The sequence below is a fragment of the Coloeus monedula genome, assembly GCF_965178545.1.
Source record: "Coloeus monedula genome assembly, chromosome: 3".
In the NCBI taxonomy this organism is placed as follows: Eukaryota; Metazoa; Chordata; class Aves; order Passeriformes; family Corvidae; genus Coloeus; species Coloeus monedula.
Genome location: NC_138783.1, coordinates 35,202,419 through 35,219,889, shown reverse-complemented (window position 1 = coordinate 35,219,889; position 17,471 = coordinate 35,202,419). Strand labels below are relative to the sequence as shown.

General features: G+C 42.9%; 1 protein-coding gene across 1 annotated transcript; it reads left to right on the top strand.

Annotated features, from left to right (window-relative positions):
• Positions 1-1,379: 1,379 nt before the first annotated feature.
• Positions 1,380-16,233, top strand: ANKRD42 (ankyrin repeat domain 42; the record flags this gene model as incomplete). Its single annotated transcript, XM_082277356.1, has 12 exons — positions 1,380-1,398; positions 1,807-1,970; positions 3,517-3,624; positions 3,912-4,031; positions 5,061-5,196; positions 8,451-8,651; positions 8,981-9,106; positions 10,803-10,908; positions 11,512-11,687; positions 12,096-12,222; positions 14,824-14,968; positions 16,138-16,233. The coding sequence occupies 12 exons, from the start codon at positions 1,380-1,382 to the stop codon at positions 16,231-16,233; spliced, it is 1,524 nt and encodes a 507-aa protein (XP_082133482.1).
• Positions 16,234-17,471: the final 1,238 nt, after the last annotated feature.

Here is a 17,471-nt window from a genome sequence, read left to right as displayed (position 1 = left end):
CACGGCGCTCCGCCGGGATGCACACATAGCCCCGAGGAAGCTCCATCTCCGCCAGACACGCGTGGAAACGCGGTGTTTGGCGCTGGCCGGCCCTCCCCCTGCCCCGGGCCTGGCAGCTCCGCCTCCGCCCCGGGCGCGATGGGCTGGGATGGACGGGGCCGGGCGGGCTGCTGCCAAAGCCGAGCTGCGCGGGGTTGGGCTTGTGCGTGACGGGAACATCGCAATATCTAAATTGTGTCTTTCCCTTTGATAACAGTTTCTGGTAAAAATAATTGCACTAGAATTAATGGAGCCTGCCCTTCGCTTTGAACATCAGTGCATTTTTTTTTCAGAATTGATGTTAACAGCTTTTTTCTGAGCTTCAGTCCCAGGCTGCTGCCATTGTCTTGTGCCAAGAAGCCAATGCAGCCACCCACCCTTGGCATTCATCCCCGTGCAGCAGTAGGTATCCGGAGGGAGAGGGGAGACAAAATTCTTCCTGCTGGTGGGCCTTGCTGTTTGCTTTTCCTCTGGGTTAAAGAAAAAAAAACAACCAACCAACCAGAAAGGGTTACCTTGAATTTGCTGTACCGAAACACTGTACTTTGCCAAGAAGTGTAATCAGCCAGGCCTGCCTGTGATGTTGTGTAACTGGGCTGAAGTCTGTAACCCCCACTTGCTATAATGAACAATTACTTCCTTGGGGGAAAATTATGTCCTGGTGAAACTGTTCTTTAAAATAACCCAAAAAACTGAGACCTCATACTTAGATATTTTGGAAATACTGTTCTTAAAATGAACAATATAACCTCTTGAGGTGCCTTCCACCCGGAATTATTCTGTGTTTCTGTGCTGCCGCTGTTTGTTTGTACAGTGTTTCGCAGGATGGACTCCCGGTTTTTCAGTTTTCTAGGCTCTGTGCAGGGCAGTGATGCAGCCTGCCGAGCTGGGGAGGTGGAGATGGGGCGAGACACAGGTACAGGCATGTTTCAGCACACACAGGGTGTGTTACTGTCAGCCTGGAGGACTGAGACAGCTGCTCCTCTCTGTGGCAACCCTAAATCTGCCCGAGCTCTACTATCACACTATGGATTACATGAAAATAGGCACTGGTAAAATGCAGAGGCTGTTTTTAATTATATCTAGTGCTTTTTTACAAGTATCACAAACATGTTCATACAATATCTCTTTTATATACCTCAGTATTTTTTTACCTCAAACTGTGTAACAGTGTTAACTGCTACTTACTACCATTTCTTCTCCACAGGCCGAGGAGCTGAGGCACTAATACCTTGAGACCTTCAGCTTTATGCTTTCTTGACTAGCTAAACAGTAGCCCAACTCTACAGGACTTTCAGCGGTGTGAAATGTAATCAGTGTTAGTGTGTTTTGGTACCAGAATGATGACTACTGTAGAAGGTGAGTACTAATTGGTTTAGGTTCCTTTCATGCTTGGCTATCTGAAGTTAGCCCCCTCAGCCATTAGATCTACTTACAGCTCATGTCTCTGTTTACAAGTTTTATCAAGGTAATGAGATGTTGCAAGGGGTTTGGATATGTAATTCTCATTGTTTCCAGTCATGTAGGTAATCAGTGGGAAGGCCTGAAGGGAAGATGCAGGTTATTTGATTCCATGGTCTGGTGATAGAAGAGTTTTTTGTTTTTTGGTTTTTTTTTTTCTTTTAACCTACTGCTTCTACATTTAGAGTTTGATTCTGTGCCACGAATGTCAACTCTGATATTTCTTTGATTCATCACACATTTTCTATCTCTTAAATGTCGCTGATTTAAGCAATGGACTAATACCCTTTTATTGCTCCTCACTAGTTGTCAAGAAGAAGCAGAATTATACTAGTGTGCATGAAGCAGTGAAAGCTGGGGACGTAGAACAGCTTGCATCTATGATAAAACATGGAGCCAGTATTAATGAGGTGGATGTAGTCCACCAGTTCACACCCTTGCAGTGTGCTGCCCACTCTGGAAGTCTGGAGGTAAAACATTACCTTAGTGTATAGGTACATAGCTGGGCTTTTGTAAGTCCGTATTTCCTTCTTTGTGAGAGGCTGAACACAACATTGTTTTGATCAGACTGAATCAGTAATCTCTGCCTGTTTTTCTCATTAAATATATTCACCAAGAGCAGGAGTAGAGGATTTTAGATTTTAATTTTTTCTCTCTGAAGCCCCAGGCAATTTACCTAATGAACTTTGCCATATTTTACAAAATCATTGATTTTCTTACTCTGAGCAAAACATACCTTATGGCCTCCCTTTCAGACTCATGATCTTCTTTTGTCTCTATTGTGTTTTCTCTTGAGATGCCTAGAAAATCCCATAGGATATGTAAAATATTCTGAAGGTGACTGAAACAGGTGATATGAAAATATGTTCGTTCTGCTTACCAATGTCCCATGCCTCATTCTCCATAGAAGTAGTCCTAATACATTTTATTTTAATAAATGAAAAGGCTGAATAATTGTAGAGAAATCAGCAGGTGCTTGCATCAATGTTTTGAACTTTCAGAAGGACTGAACTGCTGTATTCAGCACAACATTCACCTTCTTCTTGCAGCCTCCTTGTTTATTGTTCATTGTTCATGGCAATCCAACCTCGAAGCAGCGAGGCCATTCATATCCCAAAAGAAAAAACGTGAATGTCGTGCTAAACTCAAGAATTGCTAAGAGCAGTGCTGCTTCTGGAATGTAGAGACACTGTCAAGAAAATGCTAATCATCATGTCAGCCCCAAAAACAGATTGCTTACCCACCCTTTCTGCCTCTATAAGTTCTGCCATTTTTCATTTGACTCTCTTACTTTGCAATCAGTGTGTTAGACTTTATTGAATTATCTGTCATCTCTTTGTCACTAAGCTCCTTGGTAGAAATAGTGGAAGAACCAGAGCTGTAAGATGGCCTGAAAGAAGATAATAAATCATAATAATATGTAATAAGAAGTTCTAACTGTTCCTCTAGCTGTCTTTGGGTAGTCCATAAAGCTTTCCATTGCAAGCAATGATATGTGCTGGAAATAGGTGAATAAAACAGAACTAGGCCATGGAAGGATGAGAAGAGAGATGGGATTACATACGCCTAAGAAGCCTAATAAATTAAATGAGGCTTTAAATTTAGTACATTATATTTTTCCTGCCAGTAATTTTAGCTGGAATTAATGTGAGCATGTTTGCATTGTTTTTTCCAATGTTTTTACCTCATGCCATGTGAATACTCTCACAGATTACATTTTAAATCTGGAAAAGTAAAATGGAAAAAGTCATGTTGTAACATCAATGCTAGGGTCTGAATTAGTAGGTTATTTGCACATTTTGTAGTCTTGGGTGAAACCTGGAAAGTATAACTTACCCATAACTTCCTAATGTACAAATACCTGTTTAAGGCATGCTTTGGGGTCTCGTATTTCCATAAGGAAGTATTCCAGCACTGTTTTGAAATGTAACTTTGGGGGATAAATTCTAGTTGAGATGTGCCTCAGACACACGATGCGAACAGTTAAATGAGAAGCACTTTGGTTTTGTTGAGCAGTGCCTTCACTGGTTGCTCTGGCACGGGGCTGACACCACTCACGTGACAGTCAGAGGCTGGACAGCGGCTCACCTGGCGGCCATCCGAGGGCAGGATGCCTGCATGCAGGTACTGTAAATACTCACTCTCGAGCAAAAGTCAGTAGGGCAGACCTTAATTGTGGACAAATTCGTTATGAAGATCAGCTGAGGGAGCTATGAGTAGCTCCTCTTGATGTCCTCATATTCAAACCAGAGCACTCGTTTGTACTGTCTGTGCAAACAGATCCATTTTGTGCAATACCAGGCCCTGGAGGTCAGCCCGGAGTTATCCTGTTGGTCATCAGAAACCGTCCTGCTAGGAAATGTTTGCTTTCTCAGCTTGTGAGATGACGTTGTGCTTTGCATTTCTTCCAGGCTTTGTTACTGAATGGAGCGGACGCAGCGGCTCAGGACGAGCGCGGGTGCACGGCCTCGCACCTGGCTGCAGCGCACGGGCACTGCTGCAGCCTGCGGGCCCTGCTGCGCGCCGGCGCGGTGAGACCCCGAGCCCTGCCGCGCCGCCAGGGCCCGGCAGCTGCGCCCGAGCAAAACTCCCTAGCGTAAACTGAGATTTCGGGCTGTAGGTTTGATGCCTTGAGAGGCCTCCTAGAAACAGACTAGGCAGGAGTAAGGATTAAAAGAGGTATTTATTTGAAAGGCCTTCAGAGGTATCCCCTGGGGAGCCTGAAGCCATTCTCTAAATGGACCCCAAGATGGATGACAGGTCACGAGTTCTTCACACTTTTATAGGTTTGGTTCATTTGCATAACAGGGTTAATTCTCTCATTAAAGCTTCAGTTTTCCCCACAGCTTACCCCCCCTTTAGAGGCTCTTTGGTTTATACTTTTGAGCTAGGACAGCCTTGGTGTCCTTGGAAAGCAGGGCCAGAGAGGCTTTGTTATGTCTACCTAGCATGAGAGAACAGAAGTTAACAGGCTACAAGAAACTTCAGAGTCACACACCAAGCAGTACAGAATTTGAAAAATACAAAAGTTAAAACCTAAGGCATCAGATTAATTACTGTGGGGGAATTTATTTCTTGGGTAAATTTGTATTTTTTTTAGATTGTAATATGCATTTAGGGAAATGATCTGAAAAATCTAGAGAGAGAGAATCAATAATGTGAATAAATCACATTCTACTGAGGATGTCATTAAATGAACATCAGGTACTGGGGTGGTGATAATTTTTGCAGTTCTAAAAGTCTTCTAAAGTAAAGGAGATATAAACTTAAAAAAAAATTAACCCAGATGCATATTTAAGGAATAATGACCAATCTAGGTCATTATGATGATAAAAACATGTCTAAAAATGCACCTTTTATAAGTGTATTAAGTAAAAGCAAGAACCTGTGAAAAGTACCTGTTTTGAAGCCAGAACTGCATATAATGCATGAACTTTGAAAAATGTTATTTGGTTTGATTTAAATAATTTAACACAATGAACAGCTGATTCCCATATATAAAATTTGTCTTGTGTCTAAGAATCAGAAGTGAATGAATTAACCTGCTGCTTTCATTTTAGGATGTAAATGTTTCAGACAGGAATGATTGGAAACCTGTTCATTATGCTGCTTTTCATGGTCGCTTGGGGTGTTTGCAGCTTCTTGTTCGATGGGGAGCATGTGTAGATGATGTGGATAACAATGGAAACCTTCCAGGTATATCAGGATAAATCATATATTTTTAAATCTTTGGTTTACAGTTGTTGTGAAATGTGATAATTGAGCAAATTATGACTAATGCACAGCAGCAGCATTTGCTATTTGATTCCATGCGATCCACATAGATTGTCCATTTTTCTAACGATGAGAGGATTTATAAAATCCAAAGTGTTGCTCTGTTGGTGACACTATCCCACTTGCCTCCTGCTGCTGCTAGCAAGGATGAGAGCTCACAAGTGCTGGGATGGGCAGCAGGCTGAGCCTGGCTGGGAGCAGGTGAGCAGCATCTCCTATGTGTGTGTTGGAGCTTGTGTGTCAGTGGAGGTCACAGAAGAAGGGTAGGTGGAGCAGGAGGCAATTTCAGCTGCTATGTGCTACTTTCTGAATTGGTGCCAGCGTGATGAGGTTCTGGTGTGGTTGCACGCAAGTTTTTGTATCCCAGTGTTTCTCAACTGATTTTGTAGAACACTTGTTCTCATTTTCCTGTGATTTCTTCATCTTGATTTCTGGAATACTGTTTTTTCTGGATTACCTGTAATCTGTTCTCTTTTCATAATTATCAGTGTATTCACTTTAGCACAAAAATTTGGTAGTGATTGTTCCTTGCTTTCCGTATTTTCTCCAGCATCCCTCTCCCTACCATGCCACTGCCCAATATCCTCTGTAAACTCAGTGCTGTTGTTTGTGTTGTGGGTTCTCCTTGCATCCTTTCCCTTTTAGCATTTGCCTTCTTATGGTTTGTCACATTATTTGTTCCAAAGAGCATAATTTTTTTCTCTATAACTTGTATAGAGTTATCTTTTTAAAATCCCTTCTTGAAATCTTTTACCCTCTATTAAGGACTGCTTACCTAGGAAACGAATAGCTATGCAATGTTTTGCAAACCTGGGTCTTGTTAAAGGATGTGAGGCTCCTGCATCCCAGCAGGAGGTGCATTAGCAATAAGGATGATGTTAGGCACCCTGAGGGCAGCATGGAAGGCAGCTTTATTTGCATTTAGGAACACTTCCCTGATAACAGACTTCTGTGGAGAGAAAGCAGATGCTAGCACAGTTCTACTTAAATGCTGTGTACAAAATGGTTAGTAGAAAACTGGTTTTGTTGTATTTTGACATCTACAGAAGCTTGATTTTCCAGCCTTTGTGTTCTGTTTCATTTGATCATATTATCTTCCAAAGGAAAGAGAAAGATTAGTAGAAGTACTGTGCAAACCAGCTTGTCTGCTTGTGTAACAGAAGTGAACTGAAATTATCTTTACATACTTCAGCTTCAACATTAGCTGAACAGTGCTATAATTTTTCCTAAGAAAATACTGGAAAAAAATTTTTAAGGTTGCTGTGCCAGGCACTTAAAAACTGGCTGCATCTTTTGCATATGTGTATTACAGTAAAGGGTTGAACTACATTTGGTAATTTGCATGCTAGTATTTTGGAAGAAAAAAATGTTGTGGCTCATTCAATGTACAGAATGGGCTGGCTGTGCTTATTAAGTGAACGTTTCAATTTGCTTTCTCTCTGTATTCATTTTTGGACCACGTCCATGCTTCTTTTATTCCTCACCAGTCAAACCTATTATAAATATTTTTCACAGAAACAATTTTTTGACTTGTGGCTTTGAGAAGAGTGAATATTGTTAGTCTGATTTTGTAAAAGACAAGATGAAACACAGAGAAGTTGGGATACCAGCACCAACTACCCACCCCATATTTATGATGCTTGAGATAGGGTTTTTCAGTTCTTGGCACTCAGCTGCATATTTTGATGTTACTGTGTTAACATCACAGTACCCTCTGACTTTAATCCCACTACCTACCCTTTAGCAGGTGCTCAGTGTGCCCAAGGGATGGCATGGCACAGTTACCTGTTGGGCCCTGGCTATGGAGACACACACAGGTTAAAAGCCACCTACGAAAAGCTCCTTTATGTGTCTTCCACAGCATCCCACTGAAACTGCAAAAAGATTTGAACAGAGCACAACTCTTTATTTTCCTTTTCTGTCTTTGGACAAAATGTGGAGCTTTTCTGATTGCTTTCTGCACAGGCCAGACTGATAAAATAGTTGCATCCCCTTTGGATGAAGTTTTCTCCTGAAGATTTTAGGTATCTGAAAATGGATTCATAAGGGTTGAGTCAGTGTTTCACTAGCTGACTTACCTTTAGCATGGTACCCTTCTTTCCCCTTCTCCCTGAGTAACTACCTCACTGACTAACATTCAGATAATGGGAAAAACCACCCTTATTTCAGTGGAGCTCAGATTTTGAGCAGTCATCTCTACTGAGGTGTTGACATCTTGCTGTAAAACCAGTATCCATAACCTTTTAGAGCAATTATGCTCTGGAAAGCTGTGGATGGTTTGGTTTGCTATAGAGAACTTGTATGTGCCAAAAATGGAGTGAGATGGGTTTTTTGGGTCCTGGGTACATTGTTTGTTGATTATGAAGATAGTGAGGTTCTTACCTGGAGACAAACTAATCCTTTTGCCTCTAGAACATCAGCCAGCTGTTACAGAGCATTTTCATGGAGTGATAGCACATAATAAGTGTTTATTTGGCAAGTTCTTCTCATTAATGGGATTAGAGGATATTACTCATGTCAGACCAATCAGCACGTGTTTGGTACCTCTTACTTTGTTATAGGCCCAGCACTGTAGTAGTATTAAATAAGTGAACCTCTGCATAGCCTAAAGGTCAGGTGAGGAATGTACCTTCAGGTAGTTTTTCCAGTAAAGTGCCTATCACTGTCCTCATTTTATAGGTGGGGTAACTGAGGGTGTGACACAACTTGTTTGTGGTGGCACAGTAGAGCCTAAAGCAGAAATGGCCTTAGCTCCTGATCAAGGACACTGCTTGCTGTCCCCCTATAAGGAGTATCCCTGGGACAGCAGGGTCAGGCAGCTGCTGAAGGCAGAGATCCGTGTTCCTGGGGGAGGTGAGACCCCAGCAGTGCATGCTCCGAGCTAGGGCTCAGTGCTCTGTTGGGAGTCTGGATTGTCTCCTGCCGTCAGCTCTGCCAGGCAATCACCTTTGCAGATCCTATCCTTGGTAGCTTTACCTCCTTTGCCCAGAGCTGAACTCTGTCCTGGGTGGGAGCTGAACATCCCCAGTTCAGCTGAGGCTGCTGTTCCCCATGTGCAGTGTTGGATGGCTCACATGGTGGTAGATGAGCCAGCTCTAAGCAGTGGTGAGAGCATTGCTCTCCCAGTGGGTGGCAGGGTTCTGGTCTAACACCCTTTGTTTCACCTTGTGCTGTAGCACATCTGGCAGCAGTGGAAGGACACTTGCATTGCTTTAAGTTCTTGGTCGGGAGAATGGCCGGTGTTATGCACACACTGAAAGCCAGGAATGACCATGGAGAGACTCCAAGGGACTTGGCTGAACGGTTCTACAAAGATAATATTCTGCAGTATATTGATGCTGTGGAAAAAGAGGGAGAGCATCCAGAGACACAGGAAGGTGAGTATGGGTCAAGATACAGTTAAAAAAGGCATTATGTATAATTCTGTAGAAGTACACAAAGGCGTACTTGTTATTTCGGGTTTGTGAAATTAATGTCTTAACTGCATGAGATGCCTGTAGCCATAACCAAGACATGTTTAGTCAAGTGTGTGGTGTGCACTGCTGGTTACACAGCTGCATTTTAGCTGATTAAGGTGCATTATCCTTGCTACCTCTGAAGTGCTCATACATAAGTTGCTATGAGAGGCGAGCCATGAGATACAAATACCAGCACACTCAGTAGAATTACTGGCATCTGCTTGGAAACATGTGCATTTCATTTTCAGTTTTAGCTTTCCCAGCTCATGGTGCTGCTTTCAAAGGAGACTTGTTAGTGCTTAGAAGACTAGTGAGAAGTGGAGTAATCAATATTAACGAGCGGGATGATAAGGGATCCACTCTCCTGCACAAAGGTTGGTAAATATGATCTGTGTTTCAGCTGTTACTGTTTGTTGCTGGTTTATTTACTTTGTTTTTCAAGTGGCTGCTTATCATATAAACTTCATGAAAAGCAGCATCTCATTTCTTGAGGGCTTGGCAAGGCAACCCCAAACCCCATATTTTGTAATGTATGTGTTCGTGGGTCACTTTAAAAACAATATAACCAAGCTCAAGTCAAGAAAAAAGAGCTTACAATAAAGAGAAATCAGCATCTAAACTGAAAACTAAGTAGCTCTGACATGTATTTACTTACTATTTGTGTATCAATATCATGTCAGCTTTGTTGGAATTAATCCTGATTTTCAGTGATGGAGAAAGAACAGATCAAGCACATGAATTCCAGCTTGGAGTGATAACCAGAGCTTTATTGTAGCTATAAAAGGTTTTAATTTTCGCTTAATTTAATGTAACTAAATAGTTTTGGGGTTTTGTTTTTTATTAGGCAAGATGTGGCTTTTAGAAACATTTGGCTGGCTAGGTATAAGAATGATCTGTATTGTGGCCCGGGCCTTTCTTTACTGAACACATCAGTACTGTGGAGATATGTTGTAAAAACCACAACAAAATCATTTGGTAGGATGCTGTGAAGAAAGGTAGACTTCTGGCTGACACTCTGACATGTAGTGGACCGCTAGCATTACAGAAGAAATGGTCCTTTTGTGTTTGGGGGTTTCACAGTATTGTCTGAAATAAGAAGCAGAAGAGAAAAGAAAGAGGGAAGCATTTTTGTAATATGCTCTTAACACATTTCCTACATTTGTTTTTGACTAGATATGTTGTAGAATTTTTAAAAACATAATTAAAGTTCTCATTAAAATAACTGATATGTAGTGATTTTAAAATCCCACTTTCTTTTCTTGGAATGATGCTGACCTACAGTTGTTTCATCCCCAGTGTTTACATGCTGATGTTGTAATTTCATTTCCTTATCTCAGTAAGAAAACAAATACAACAAATTGGTTATATAACACTCTAAAAGGGAGTGCTGTCAAGAAATGGACTTACTCTTCCTTGAGAAAATCAGTGTACGGTGTCATCTAGACTTGCCAAATACCATCTTCCATAAGTGAGACATTGTTCCTGGCACCACGTGGTGGGAGCAGTGGCCATGCCAGATCACATGAGTAGGGTTGTGTTAGGGTGCTGCCTCGAGGTGCTGCCTCGAGTGTCTGCCCCAAGAAATGCTGTACATGTAGCTCCAGCACAAAGCCCTGCTTCTCCCTTCTGAGACAGCAGCACACACCACAGACTGGGACAAGCATCTGTTTCTGTCCCCTGGGAGCCCAAAGCCAGGGAGAGGTGACAGCACGTTGCTGCCAAACTGTGACATACAGGCCTTTCTTACTAGGGCAGCAGTTACTTGTGTGTCTTGTGTTTCGTACATGAGACTGGGCAAGTTTAGTTTAACTCATGTCCAGGAAGAGGTGCCAGTACGTTTCTAAAACTAGAAAGAGCCACCAAACCACACTGCATGCTCTTCCCCAAAACTCTGTGTAGCCAAGTGATGTGAGCATCTTGATGCACAGGCTTCTCTTGAAATAGTATTTCCCTTGTGGCGTCTTAGTGAGCCCAATCTTTGCATGTCAAATAATGGCAAGAGGAGGGCATTTTAGGTTTGAAACACTTCAGTTGTATATAACTGACTTGTGTGCACCTTCCTTCCCTTAGCTGCTGAACAGGGGCATATCCATTGCTTACAGTGGTTGGTTGAAATGGGAGCTGGCTGTGACATTACAAATGATGCTGGAGAGACTCCAAAGGATGTAGCCAAGAGGTAGAAGTACATATCCGGTAGCTCTGACACTTTACTTATTACTTGTATATCAATATCCTGTCAGCCTGTCGGAATTAATTCTGATTTTCAATGATGGAGAAAGAACAGATCAGGCCCATGAATTCAGCTCTGAGTGATAAGCAAGGCTGTATTGTAGCTATAATATTGTAGCTATAAAATGTTTTAATTTCCACTTAATTTAATTTTCTTTTTAGTGAGGTCAGACACAAAAGAGGAAAACTAGCTCATTTGCAAAAGGACAGTTGTGAGCCAGTATGCTCACAGTTCGCTGTACAAAGTAAATGAGAAGTAGCAGAAGCCAGCTGATTTTTGCATTAACAAAAATAATGCAGATTCTGATGAGATTCAAGTAAGAAATCCTACAAAGGAAAAAGATGCCTCTGATGCAGGAGCCATTGCCATAAGGTTCCATTGAGGCAGAGCTCATGCCATAAGAATACTACAAAAAGTAGATAGATAGTTGTAGTGTGTGTACCAGTGCTTCCTTTAGTCCCAAAACTCCTCTGATAAATGGGAACATAGACAGTTCCAGAGAGTTTCTACCACACATGTTTTTCCAGATTTTAACTGTTCTCTGTGCAGATTTGGCCATTCGGCAGCTGTGGAACTTTTGACACCAAGAACTGGAGACAGTAACTCTAGTGATGAAGAACTTGATGCAAACAACATGAAGTTTTTTGAAACACACGGTGTGGAAGGGAGTACAGATAGCAAAGAAGATTTAACCCTGGATAAAGCAGAGAAAAGGAATGCACGCAGTAAGCACTGTATTTCCATCATTCCTTGTTTGAAAAAGTTGGTATCAAGGCATTATCGTCCTAACTAGGACAATTCCTGCCAACTGCTCTGATCTTTTTGTTGTAACATGAGATATTTGATGGGATATCTGTAATACTGAGCATTGAAATAAATAGTGGAAAATTAGAAAGCAAGCAGAGAGCAATCAGATCGTAGTTGTTACACCATTTTAATCCATGGTGGTGCAACAGTGTTGGATTGCTATTTGTTTTTGATCTGCTTGCTGTGTGGGTGTCAGGAGTAGCTCAGTGTTTGCTGAGCAGTGTGATTTCTGCTCTTGCGTGTGTGAGACTATTTTCCAGACTATTGGATTCCAGCATTACTGTCTTCTCCCTGAATTTACCTACCTGGAGAACTCTGTCTTACAGTAAGGGCCTATCACAAGATTAAAGAACTTCAGCGACTTCTAGAAATTGCCTACAGTAACTACAGACAGCTGGGAGGAATAACTGAAGAGGAGAGGAAGATGAAAAAAGAAGAAAAGAAAGTTGAGAAGTAAGGTCATTTTGCCCTGCTAATGTTCACCTCTGTGGGGCCCATTTTAAATTCTCCTTTAAAGCTGGCTTATACTCAAATTTGCTTTGGCCATTTTGTCTTTTCCACTTACCAACTTCAACCAGGCCAAAAAGAAATGCAGCAATTTGTCTGGCCATTTCTAAATTTCTACCATCAGGATCAGCCCCACAACACAAGTGCTTGATAGGTCCATGATTCTTGTGCAAGATCATCTGTTTGGCCTTCAGGTTTTCCTGCAGATTTGTCCAGTAGGTCTGATAAATTCTGGCTGTTTTGTTTCCACTGAGGATGCCAAAGACATACATGTATGCCCTTCAGTAAATCTGAAAATAGGCAATAGTCTTAGCATGGCTTGGATGGAAGTGCATATAGAGCAGAGATTATTCAGTGACCTGCCAACATTGCTGTTCATTGGCAATGTATTTCTGTGCTCAGGAAAACATTAGCTTGTGTCCAGACCACAGAAAAAAAACCTATCAACAAACCTGCTGATACATTTGAAGTACTGTTCATAATATCTGTCTAATTCTCAGTGTCTCTGTTAAATCAAATGGTTCTGTTAGATTGGCCAGGTGATTTGATGGACAGACTGTCTACATTTCAAAGAAAACTCTGTCAAAGATTTAGAGATTTAACAATAATGCAGCCTCCAAAGACAGGCCTGTCTCCACCTCTGCCTGTCAAAGATTTGGCTACCCTCTGTTCTCAGTCTCTGTAGATAACCACCTCCATAATGTGTTTGGGCCAACCCAAACCACTGCCTTTATTTGGTCACTGAGAGGAGACTGTCCTGAGCCATCAAGATGTATGCTGTCGAGAAGACAGCAGACTTACCAGTCTGTGTGGATCTGGAGCAGGTAGTAGGTGTCACAGATTGCAATTAAGTACTTTGTTTTACAGCTGTATCTGAGCCAGGAAACCGAGGTCAGGATTTCTTTTGGTTCCAGGTCACTCTTTGACTCAGGTTATGCTGGAAGTCCATCTTCCTTAACTTGATATGTCTATTATAGGTAACAGGTACCTGCATCTGAGTTAGTTACGTTGAAGTTCCTTTTTAAACTTCTTGGAGTGGTGTAGGCACTTCCAGGGCATAATTAGACATGTACTTCAGGATGAGATTCATCACTTCTAGGAGTGTCTCTCCTGGTTTTAAAGGAAGAGGGTGACCAGCTCAGGTGTTGATGCCCTCACTGAAAGGTCAGAGCAGTCTGTTTTTAATGATGGAAAAGTCACTGTTGACTAATGACAGACATGAAAATTCATTATGGATAGAGCAGCTGCTCCAGAGCTAGCATTGTCTATTGGAAGGCTCGGGTGGGGCCCTTCAAGGGGTATTGCTTTCTGTGGCGTGTGTGGCTAAACTAGAAAAAATTGTGAGGCCTTCTGAAGGGTGTCTCTCACCTGTGAAGGCTAGAAAGCATCCCTAGCCCTAAACTATTCATTTGGAAAGGAAATAGGGCTTCTCAGCATACCTACCTACCCTTCTCAGGATACCTATCTGTGGATAGACCCCAAGATGCTTGTATCATAGGCCAGAAAACCTCATTGTTGATAAAATACTTAATGGCAACACCATTTTGCTAGATGAAAAGCAGGAGTTGCCACTTGGGAAGGCCACTGTAGCAGATTTTGAAGATTTCTGCTTTAGTCCAGGTTTTTTGGCTGTAAGAGGCCTGGTGTGAACCACTTCACAGTGCTTTCACCAGGGTTCATTGCAGGAAATTGCTACCGTGAGTGTGCCGCACAGTTTGGGAGCTGTGCCCCTTTAATTGGAAGCATGGAAGAAGTCAGCTGTCTCCTGAGCACTGAGCACAGGCCATTCTTGCAGGGTCGGTAAGGCTGATTGGTAGCTCAAACGGCCTGAGTCAGGAATTCTTCACTCTGGGAAACAGGGAAACATGGTGAGTCTTGCTGAGAGCTTTCCTGCTGTGCTGTTGGGATGCACAGGGCAGATATCTTCTATTTCCTTTTACTGATCTTCCATCTTTGTAGCTGTGATATTCATGCTGATATAGGAGAGAGCCAGCTCAACTCGAGACTCATTTTATGTGTGAATTATGTGTCACCTAAACAGTTCAGGAATCTCAAGTAATTTAGGAGCCGTTGAGGGTGTGACTAGTGAGATCTTGTGCAACTGTGTAAAAGCCAGTCGATCAATAGGAAGGATGTAGAAGCACCAGATCTGAATGAGAATGCTCCCCTGACCTTTCCAAAATGCCGCCGGCCTTGTGCTTTTTCTCTATTTCGTAATAACTTAGTTGCTGCTTGGGCACTTCTCCCTCCCCCGCAGCTGGAGCCTGGCCTGGTCGCAGGCACCGGAGCCCGGGCTCGGTGTTGTGGGCGGACGGCTCCATCTCGCGGTCCCATTGCGCTGAGCACCGCTCCTCCGAGAGGGAAGGTTGCTGTTCAGCGCTGTCACCAAGGGTCCGGAGCCTGAGCACAGCTGGCGTGAGGCGTGCTGTGCTGCGCTGCTTTCTGCGTGCCTGTGCTGTTCCCTGGCAAAGGCCCAGCACCACGTGGAGTAGCCGGGGCAGGTTTGGATGTACTTCATGCTCTGCTTGTCTCGTTTGCTTTTGGCAGGGCTGTGAGGGAGCTGGAGGCCCAGCTGGAATACGAGCGGGTCAGGCGAGAGAAGCTGGAGAGCCAGCTGGATGATTACCGGGCTGAGATAAGCCAGCTCCGAGAGAGTCAGGGCAAAACCCGCACGCCCTCTGCTTCCTCTGCGGTGAGTGCCACACCAGCTCCCCTGGGCATGGCACAGAGGCTACTGCCTGTTGCTTGTGCATGTTTCTTTCCTCTAAGATTCCTAGGCACAGTGCTCAGAAATACTGGAGAAAATGTGCTGCACCTTTCAGCTCGGGACACTGAAGTGAGCAGGAGCTTTTGTCTATCCTTGACAGAGTCTCTGCTGTGAAAGAATATCAGTTTCTTTCTGTACTCTGTCAGAGAAGGACTGATATTTCACATTAACAAAAGGAGTGGGCCAATCCCTGAGTACTTCCACACTGCATATCCAGTGACTGGCAGTTCTCCTTGGCTGGTACCTGGTGACTGAGACTGGAATAGTGCTTCGGGAGAGGTGTTGTCACCACCTAAAGGGTTACCCAGCCTGCAGGGGTGTAGAGATTGCAACCATGGGTCCCCAGATGGGGACAAATTAAATAACAGGGTCTTGATCCGTATCACAGCATCTGGAGTCAGTCAGGCATACTGAATGAGAGTCCAAGATCTCATAGAAAGTTCATGCAGAGAATTCAATCTGTTTGGGAAAGGAAACATGCAGCACTGTATGTTCTCAGAGGTTCTATTTTCAATTAAAAATTAAGCTCTTTTTATGTGATAGAGACATAAGAGGGTAGAGGACACCACCACTGCAAGATGATGATGTTTCTAATTTTTTACTTTTTACCTGTACAGGCAATAGATGGATGCTTCACTTCTTTCAGACCATTTTTTAATTCCCAGACTATTTTCCACCTTTTCAGCCAATTGCCTCTGCGGTCCCTTGTTTTTGTGTTTCTCAGTGGAATCCCAGGCTCTGAATGCTAGGTGCCACAGCTATACTTCAGAGAAGCCAGCTGCACGTTTCAAGGATGTTTCTGCTTCTCAGCCTTGTGATTCCCAGGCTGGCAAACATTTTCTTTGTCACTGTTTTCCATTAGGCCATTTTTTTGGTAATTTTCCCCTTCTAACCAAGCTGCCTTTCTGGCTGAGTGACTGCTACAGCCAAGGGACCTTCAAGTCTCACACTGCTGTGTTGCCATCCCATGCCCTGGGACTGTGCTGTGCCCTCAGCTTCAGTCTGAACACAGTATTCTGTTGTTACTCCCAGATGTAGAATTTTAAATCCTTTCACTGGTTGCTGTTTAATGGCTGCAGTATTCTTTGTTTCAGGAAGCTGAGACAATGGCCGAGTCTTGCAAAGACAAAAAGAAAATAAAGCAGCAGCCTGCCTGCAGCCCAGGAGGAGGGTTTGTGAGACCACACTGAGGAACGAGTCTCAAAGGAGGGGCAGCAGATTGTGGAGGTATAAAAGCAATATTCCAGATAATGCAAAGTGTTTGCACAGCCCAGCTCCACAGATGAGGTGTGGGTCTCTGCCTTTCACTGAACTATGTTTTAGTTCTCTAGTTCTCTGGCCTAACATCAGGAATGTCACAGGCCCTCATGGCTCTGGGAAAAGTATCCCCCATCCATTGGTCTATTTCATACTACTACCTTAGGATGGCAGAAGTGCATCTTACCTCCTAGAATATTCAGTGTGGAAGATGAATAGTGGATGGGAGAATTACTTCTCAGCTGCACGCAGGTGCCAGGCCCCTTGATTTTTATCTTTAGTCATTCCTAAAGAAGGCAGGAAGCAACTCCTTTGGGAGGTGCCAGATGACTTGCAGCAGTTGGGTCTCTAACTCAGGGCTGAAGGGTTTACTAAGTTATGGGGCAGCTTGTGGTTAGAAACTGCAACCCTGACCTCTCCTCCGCACCTAAAAATAATTTAATGACTACACATATAAAAGTTTTTCTGTCAGCTGTGTGCTATTGTGAAATTATTTTCCCTCTGGAACCCTCATTTTGAGACTTAATTATTTTAGTGCGTAAGTCCTGAACTGTCCTCTCCTTAGTACCATAGAAAATGTAATCTCTGAGAATTTCAAAGGTCCTGAAAAATAAAAGTCCATGGTTTTGTGTGCACAGTGAAGGAGAGAGGCACGCTGACTAACAGCATAAGCCTTGTACCAAGAGCCCAGTTCAGAGTGTGTGAAATGATGGTAGCGAGAAGCTGCAGCAGATGAGCTATTTCCTGCATCACCATTGGTGCTAAACTTTCATGTAGAAACTCTCAGATAGCCAGACAGCAAATATAAGAAATTATTTTATGTTTTTGAATGAAGATGATAAATAATTTAATGCCGTAAATATAAGAATTGGCAGAATACCAGCAAGTTCAACTGTAAACAGAATAAAACAGCAATAAAAAAATTGTCACTAGTCAGTACTACGTAGTCCTTAGCTGATAAAAGGCCTATTCTTACTTCAAAGTTAATCCAGAAAGACTTTTTAAGAATTATCATTTTACTAAAAGAATCAAACCAAGCATATACATTTGCACTCAACAAGACAGAACTGCTTCAGTTTTGGAAGGCATCCACCCTTCAGCTGTGTTGCAACCCTGCAACAAGAGTTGTCAAGTCCTTGCAGAAGGCAGAGTGGTCAGGAAGGTCAGTGTG